This window comes from Mus pahari, chromosome 1 (genome assembly GCF_900095145.1).
Source record: "Mus pahari chromosome 1, PAHARI_EIJ_v1.1, whole genome shotgun sequence".
Classification (NCBI taxonomy): domain Eukaryota; kingdom Metazoa; phylum Chordata; class Mammalia; order Rodentia; family Muridae; genus Mus; species Mus pahari.
In genome coordinates this window covers 168,528,093-168,536,469 of record NC_034590.1, presented here as the reverse complement: position 1 = coordinate 168,536,469, position 8,377 = coordinate 168,528,093, and the positions used below count along the sequence as shown (strand labels likewise).

Sequence of the window (8,377 nt, the reverse complement as noted above, 5' to 3'; positions counted from 1 at the left end):
CACACCAGGCAGTCCCAGGAGAACACACCAGGCAGTCCCAGGACAGCACACCAGGCAGTCCCAGGAGAACACAACCCTCAGAACTTCTACCATAATTTTAAAACAACAACAACAACAAAAAAAAAATTAATTTCTCCTCTTAATCAATACTACCAAGTTTTTCTCTAAAAGCAATTAAGCCAGTAAATCTCTGTGAAGAACAAACAGCTTCTTCTCAAGTCATACCAGGTTATAATCTAAAGAAAATTAATCTGAGATTAGATTAGATATAGCAGCTCCTCAAAGCTGTATGCTATACCTTGTCAGTACCCCCACAACTATCCCACGGCCGAAGACTCACAAATAGCTAGGATTTATGACTTACAGTCCACTTGTGCCTGAGTAAGATTTCCTGGCATGGTAGGACTGTACCACAGGACACTGGAGAGCAGCCTTCCTCAGCCTCTACCTCCTGCTTAGGGGGAGACATTTGCTTCACTCTTTCAGTAACTATGATGGAATACAACAATGTATATACAATCTTTCTCTCCAAGAAATATAGCAGAAACATAGTTCCCAAGTTTTATTTGAGGTTGGAAAGTGACCCCTGGCATCCTCTGCCTGTATGGGAGCCAGAATTCCAGATTCCTACAAGAAGACAGTAATTCACATAGTCAAGGCACAGCAAACCAGTATTATGACCCAGGAAAGAGTGGGGTAGCTCCAGTGATCCAAGTCCACAGATGCTAGGCATGCCCTAGCCTTTCACAACACAACAGTTTCATTCCTGGTGTGTTAACTGTTCTGCTAGGAATCAAATCTTCGCTCAAAGCTCCCTGCACACATAGGAGAGGCAATGGGGCCATGTGCTCTGTGGTGCTGTGTGCTGTTGCTCTGTGGTGCTATGTGCTCTGTTCTGTGGTGCTGTGTGCTGTGGTGCTGTGCTCTGTGGTGTTGTGTTGCTCTGTGGTGCTGTGTGCTCTGTGATGCTGTGTGCTGCCGCTTTGGATGGTCTGTGGTACTGTGTGGTCTGAGGTACTATGTGCTGTGGTGCTGTGGTGTTGTGGTACTGTGTGCTATGTTGCTCTGTGGTGCTGTGTGCTCTGTGGTGCTGTGGGGTTGTGGTACTGTGTGCTATATTGCTCTGTGGTGCTGTGTGCTATGATGCTATGTACTGTGGTGTTGTGGTGCTGTGTGGTGCTGTGTGCTCTGTGGTGCTGTGTGCTGCCACTTTGGATGGTCTGTGGTGCTTTGTGATGCTGTGGTGTTGTGGTACTGTGTGCTATGTTGCTCTGTGGTGCTGTGTGTTGCCACTTTGGATGGTCTGTGGTACTGTGTGGTCTGAGGTACTGTGTGCTGTGGTGCTGTGCTCTGTGGTGCTTGTGCCCTACACCATTCAAGGGCTTCGGGGAAAGACTGTAACCACAGTACTTCTAGAGCACTCCAATGTACAGTGAGGCACCAGGGCTCAGCTAGCATTTCTGGTATTGAAGGAGAGAGTCATTAAACTTCCCTCACGTCTCTTACCCAGAACACCTTGCGCCGCACTGTCCAGCGTCCCTCCGTGTCCGACTTTCAATGTCTGCTTTTGCCTCTTGTTCCATTCTGGAGAAGGCATTCCAGCTTCTACAGGAGTAATCAGGACAAAAAAAAAGGTAATTACAGTCAGGAGGAGCATGGGGCACAAGATAACCTATTCAAACAAACAAACAAAACGTACAGTTATAAGGCTATGACCACATAACTAGCAAAAACATATTTTAGGATGTACAGGGGGCTCAGTGTGGTGGTGCACGCTTTTAAACAATGAGTTTGAGGCCAGGGTGGTCTGCATAGTGAGTCCCCGGATAGCCAAGGATATATGCTGAGACCCTGTCCCAAAACACAACAAAACTGTATAGCCAAGTCTAGGAAGATAGCTCAGTTGGTAAACTGCTTGCCACTCAAGCATGAGGAACTGAGTTCAATCCCCAGGACCCATGTTAAAGAAAAAGCTGGGGGTGGTGACATGAATTTATAATCCCTGAACTGAGTCAGGGGCTTGGTAACATCTACTCAGTGAGTTCCAGGCCAGTGAAACACCTTGTCTCAGAAATTAATGTGGACAGAGGAATGACCCCTGGTCTCCACACAAGTGTGAACACACACACACACACACACACACACGAAGAAAGACTTCCTAAATTACAAAAGAACAGTATTTCAAAATTAGTGAAATAGAAACTGAACTCATTTTAAGAGAAACAGTTATGTATGTATGTATGTATCCATCTATATGTGTGTGGATCTATCTATCTATATCTAGATATGTATGGACAATCTGGTTACATGTACACCTGTAAACCATGTACATGCAGTGTCCAAGGAGGCCAGAAGAGGGCAGCAGAGTCCTGGGACTAGAGTTATAGATGGAAATGAGACACCAAGTGGATGTTGCGAATCGAACCTGGGACCTCTGGAATATAAGCCAATGTCCTTATCTGGGGAGCCATCTTTCCAGCCCCAAGAAAAACAAAGGACTAAGTCAATATTGAAGTTAACTGGGTGACTTCTAGTGATATCTCAATAGTTAGAAAGTAACAAAAAAGTTAGCTTTGGCATATGCAGCTAGTTAAAAAACTTCAGACTTTAAAAGTCTCTAAATGTCTGTGATTTCTTCTGTCCTTCCCTGGCCATCTACTAATTGGGAGTACATCTCATACAGGCTATTTCTACCTACACCTAGTCCTCAGCTAGTTTTATTAGTTGTCCACATGATCAAAACTTTCAATTCGTTAAAGAAGCTAACCTCAACAAGAGGTTAAGTGTCAACACAGAGCTGTTACCACTTGACTTCTGTAGCATTTAATAAAAGGGAAAGAGGATTCCAGCACCTCTTACCTCAAAACTCCATCATTACAGATGAGCTATATGTCACCTGTCACAGCAATCCCTGACCCTCGGCCCATCAAACCTACTTTAAATCTATTGACACCAGGAGACAGAATGAAAAGAGGGCAGGGCAGAAACAGAAGCCAGATTAAACATTCAGATGGGTGATGGAGAGACGACTGAGAGGTAAGTACCATTGACTGCTCTTCCAGAGAGCCTGAGTTCAATTCCCAGCAACCACATGGGGGCTCACAACCATCTGCAATGCCTCCTTCTGGTGTGTCTAAGACAACAACAGTGTACTCACATATATAAAAATGCATCATGGATCTCTGTCAGTGAAATTACAGAAGTACACTGGGGAACTCCGTATTTTCAACTTGATATGCCTTAGTATAAAGGTTCCATAAATTCAATCATCTTGTCTCTAACTCACACTGTTGAAATTGTGTTCACTCTTGAATACTCAGATGGCTGTTTATGGACGACCATATAAAGTCCTTTCTACCTATAAAAACCTAGCATGCTTGAAAGGTTCAAAGTCACGGGGGAGAAGAGATTCTACAACAGGAGAAATCAATGTAAGGACGGGCAAGTAATGTTTGCAAAGAGGCTATGCCTCCTGGCTGAGTAAATCAGTGTATGTCAGGAATTCTGAACAGGACAGAATTACTACTTTAAGAATCTTGCAGGGCGATTCTGACAGGTGGTTAGCCTAGGACTGGGAAAGCTAGATTAGCTAATATGAATACGGAATCAACCAATCACAGGCACTGAGGAAGCCTGAGTTCACCAATAGGGAATACGGAATCACCCAATCACAGGCACTGGGGAAGCCTGAGTTCACCAATAGGGAATACGGAATCACCCAATCACAGGCACTGGGGATGCTCACTTAGCTAATAGGAATATGGAATGGACCAATCACAGGTATTGGGGAAGCCTGAGTTCACCAATAGGGAATACAGAATCACCCAATCACAGGCACCGGGGAAGCTCCCTTAGCTAATATGAATACGGAATCACCCAATCACAGGCACTGGGGAAGCTCACTTAGCTGATAGGAATACAGAATCACAGCCTAGTGACCACCTTGAAACAATCAGTCCCAACAAAGTGCAACCAAGAAACTTCAGCGTTTTGATCCCATGAAAAGCTTCCCTAAGAACCGTAATCTTTGGTCCAAAAAGCCAGTTTACGAACAAACCAGGCCAAACAAAAGCAACACATCTGTGAAGGAAAAAAACAAAAAACAAACAAACAAAAACCCATCACAATGCTTCCCTTTGATGCTTTCCCTTCCCTCAATTCAATGTCCCCTAAATGACACACCCTCACAGACAACAGCATATAAAGACAATCCGATGCTCCAGTGTCATTAACTCTGTAATAAAATACCCTCAAAAGGTGACTCACGAGAGTTTATTTTAGCTCAGAATTCCAGCTTACTCTCTACCACTGTGGAGCTCGAGAGCTGGCCACCACATCCACAGTCAGGATCAGACGGAGAACGAAGGCTTGCGCGCTTGTGCCCAGCTCCAGTTCTCACACAGTTCAAACGCCCTGTCTAGGGGAGGGTGCCACCCACAGCAGGCTGTGTCTTCCTGTTATCAATGAGCTTAATTAAAGCAATCCCTCACAGACATGCCCACAAGCCAACCCAATAGAGACGTTCCCTAGCCCTTACTGAAACTGGGAATTCTAGGTGATGTTGGGGTGACAATCAACGTTAACCACCACGCTTAACGTTCATCACAAATGAGCAGGTATAACACCAGCGTTTAGCAACCGGAAGAATGTGTGTATTTGTTCAATAAACATTTAAATTTGCAAGTTTCTATCTGAATAGTTTGGCTCCTGGCTAAAACACAAAATTTAAATCAGAATGGAGGTGCCCATCTGTAAGTCTCACATTCAGGAGCTGAGACAGGAGGATCACTGGGTGAGTTCAAGGCAAACCTATCACAAAACAAACAAAAATAGATTAAGTCTTCCAGGTGACACTGAGCAGTGTGAGGTTTCTCTGTACCTGTAACAAGACAAGCTAAGCTGAAGCTCTGGAGAACCTAGAACTGCAGAGATCACAAGCTCAACTAGAGATCAACTAATCTAGTTAAGGGAAGAGAACCACTGTTCATCCTATGTCCCTATAGAATTCCACAGGTGCAGCTTAACAGGAGAATACAGTAAAAGAAAGGCTCTGTGGGGACTGTACACAGGGTAAAGTGCTCACCATGCAATTGTGAGGACCAGAGTTTGGGCCTCCAGCACCGCTATCAACACGAGGGTGACACTGAAGGCTACCTGATTCCCAGGGCTAGGGGGTCCCTAGAACAAGCTGAGTAGGCAGACTTGCCTAATTGGCAGGATCTAGGTTCAAGTGAGGTACTCTGGCTCAGCACACAAGATGGAAAGCCATGTCTGAAGATGGTCAACATCACCTATCACCTACACACACTCTCACACACACACACACACACACACACACACACACACACACACACTGCATACACATTCACACCCAAAACAAAACTAAAGAGTTTTGTTTAATGCTGTTACAAATGATCGAGAAGAAAAATGGTTAGAAAAATGGCCATCTTCTATTTTAATGTTCTTCAAAAGATACTCCATTAGGGGGAAAAAAAAAAAAAAGCAGGATCTGGAGCAATAGAGCGCAATTTCCAAAATACATCCCAGATCCTCAGAATTTCACGGTCTCAAAGTGTGGGATCAGGAACCTGCATTTGTATAAAGATGAATTACCATGCCCACTAAAAGGTGAAAGTGGTGTCCTTTCTAAGTCCTAGCTAGCTCAGCCTACATGCTTTTCAAATAAACTTTTAAGTTTGCAACTTACGTTTCCTCTGGTGGGACTCATTCGCAAGAACCAAACAAAAAGCCTGGGAGGGATCAAACTACAGAGAACTGGGCTGCAACCACCGGGGTGGAAACTCGTGTATGCAGACTGGTCCCCCAACTCTACCCATACTTCCCGTGAGAAGCTCAAAGGACTACTAAGAGTCTGCACTTGGGTAAGTCCAAGCCCAAGATGCCCTGGGTTTTCGTCCAGAATTAATTCGGTGGTCACTCTTTCTATCTTGAGCCATAGACGCGCAAATTAAGTCAGAAAGTAAAAAAAAGAAAGACTAGAGCTAAAAATCCCAGTGCCGCGGAGAACTCCTCAGCCTGGTCCCTACCCAGGCGGCAGTACCTGCCAGCAGCTTCTCCTTCAGCCGGTTCAGCAGCTCGGCTGAAGTGGGCCCTTTGGGCTTGTGCACGGCGAACACGCCGCTCAGCGACATGAGCTTAGCAGCCAGGGCGGCCTTGGAGACCTGGGCTTGCGATTCAGTCCTGGCTGCTTCCGCTACCGCTGCGGCTTCAGAGGCCGCGGCTGTTCCTGAAGTGTTTGGATCAGTATCCACCATCAGAGGTGAAACCACCTCTGCCTCAGCAGCTGCCATGCTTTCACTGCCTGGGCCAAGAGGCGCGCAGAGATGACACAGGTGTGTTGCAAGGCCTTCTGGGAATTGTAGTCCATAGGCTCGGTATAGGCCAATGGCTTGCTCTGGCATCTCGGGGGTTCTGATGGAACCTTTAATATCTCTGTTACCAAATACTCTTAGTCGTGAAGAAGAGGTACATTGGAGTTGCCGCTGTAAACTCTCCAACGCAATCACCTAATTTGTGTATTTGAGGTGGGGGGAGTCACTTCCTTTCCGAACTGCCCTCCCATAACCTCTGTGTGTGTGTGTATGTGTGTGTGTGTGTGTGTGTGTGTGTGTGTGTGTGTGTGTGTGTGTGTGTGTGTGTGAATTTTGAAATTTTGACTGCAATTTTTGACAGTTCAAAAAAAAAAAAAGTTAATGTTCTTTTGGAGTTTCTATTCCTTTATAGACGTTGGTTAGGTATCAAAAACTATATACGGTTGATCCATTCGTAGTGGTGCCTGAAGGGCTCTCTAACAGGCCAGAGCATGGCAAACATGGTAGCAACCGGCTTTAACCTTCCCCCCCACACACACCTTTTCCTTCCCCCCTGCTAAACTGTAGATTACATTCCTAAAGCTAGCCCCAAGGTCCATTCCATTATTTGGCCACTGTCTCATTCCTGAGACAAAACATCAAGGCCCAACAATCAAAATTCATTGTTTGACTAATGTATCCAATCAGGATTTGCTAACTCAGCCTAGCATGAATTCCCCCTACCCCATTACAGTACACACCTTTAATCCCAGCATTTAGAAGTCAGAAGCAGGTGGATTTCTGTGAGTTCCAGGTCAGCCAGGTAGCTGAGACCCTATCTCAACAAACAAATTAAACCACCACCACCAAAAACTCCTATGATTTAAATTAATATTTAAACTCTCTGCGGACCTGACATTAGACAGTCTCTCTAAGAGAGGAAAAATCACTTTGCTTGTTCCCCAGGATACATTAAATGGAAGTGTGGGTATTATGGGATAGCCATTTTGTCTTTGTTTCCCCACATTGCCTTACAGCCATTCTTTCTCATAGTGCTCTGCCAGGCTAACATTCTTTTCTAATGATGCCTCATTGCCTAATGATCCCAGTCAGGGGATGCCAGTTACATGTCTACCATTCATGCAACAAATGTATGTCAGAGGAATTATTGCAGATACAGTGTTCTGGGAATTAGAAGCATCAAGCTCTAATTTTCTAAAGTAGCCAACATCTTACACATTGGACAAGCCTTTAACTCACAGGTCATTTTATTTAATATTATATTTCAGACTGACTAAGATGATCTGCCCTCTCTCCTTCCCTCTCCCCCACCCCCACCATATCTCTTTTCTGCTACCCTCTAATCTACATTCTTCGTTCTCTAACTGTGTGGTGATTTGGACAGGAATAGTCCCCACGGCCTCATAGATTTGAATGCTTTTTCATTAAGGGAGTGGTGCTACTTGACAAAGATTAGGCCTTGTTGGACTAAGTGTGTCGCTGGAGTGGGTTTGGAGGGGGTTCAAATGCTCAAGCCAGTCTCCCAGTCTCTCTCTCTCTCTCTCTCTCTCTCTCTCTCTCTCTCTCTCCCTCTCTCTCTCTTTCCCCCTCCCTCCCTCCCTCCTGCCTGCTGATCTGGATGTAGACTCTCGGCTCTTTCTGCAGCACCATGTCTACCTGCATGCAGCTATACTTCCCACCATGAATCATCATGGACTAAACCTCTGAACTGTAAGCCAGCCCCAATGAAATGTTTTCTTTACAAGAGTTGCTGTGGTCATGGTGTCCCTTCAGAGCAACAGAGCACTGACTAAGAAAGTCTGCTTCTAATAAAGCATTCCACATTGTTGGCTTAAACTTTCTGTTTTGATCCAGACTCCAAAGTCTTCTGGATGAAATGGCCCAGTTGTAGAACATAGCATCTCCTTCTCTCCGTCTCTCTTGGCAACACTTTCCTACCTCTCTCTCTCATTTTGGTGTTCTCCACAGCAGCTCATGTCCCTGCTTAATTTTTTTCCATGGCACCTCCTCAACTGACATATTACACACTTTACTCATTTTGTTAA

At 45.1% G+C, this 8,377-nt stretch overlaps 1 protein-coding gene across 1 annotated transcript in view; it reads right to left on the bottom strand.

Annotated features, from left to right (window-relative positions):
* The window catches only part of Trub1 (TruB pseudouridine synthase family member 1), a 39,698-nt gene extending 33,358 nt beyond the window's left edge, over positions 1 to 6,340 (bottom strand). Inside the window, exons 1-2 of the mRNA XM_021207091.1 lie at positions 6,062 to 6,340; positions 1,507 to 1,605 (exon numbers count right to left, since the gene is read on the bottom strand). Of these exons, the coding sequence (XP_021062750.1) occupies positions 1,507 to 1,605; positions 6,062 to 6,311 (349 nt within the window). The 5' untranslated portion in view covers positions 6,312 to 6,340. The remainder of the gene's footprint in view (positions 1 to 1,506; positions 1,606 to 6,061) is intronic.
* Positions 6,341 to 8,377: the final 2,037 nt, after the last annotated feature.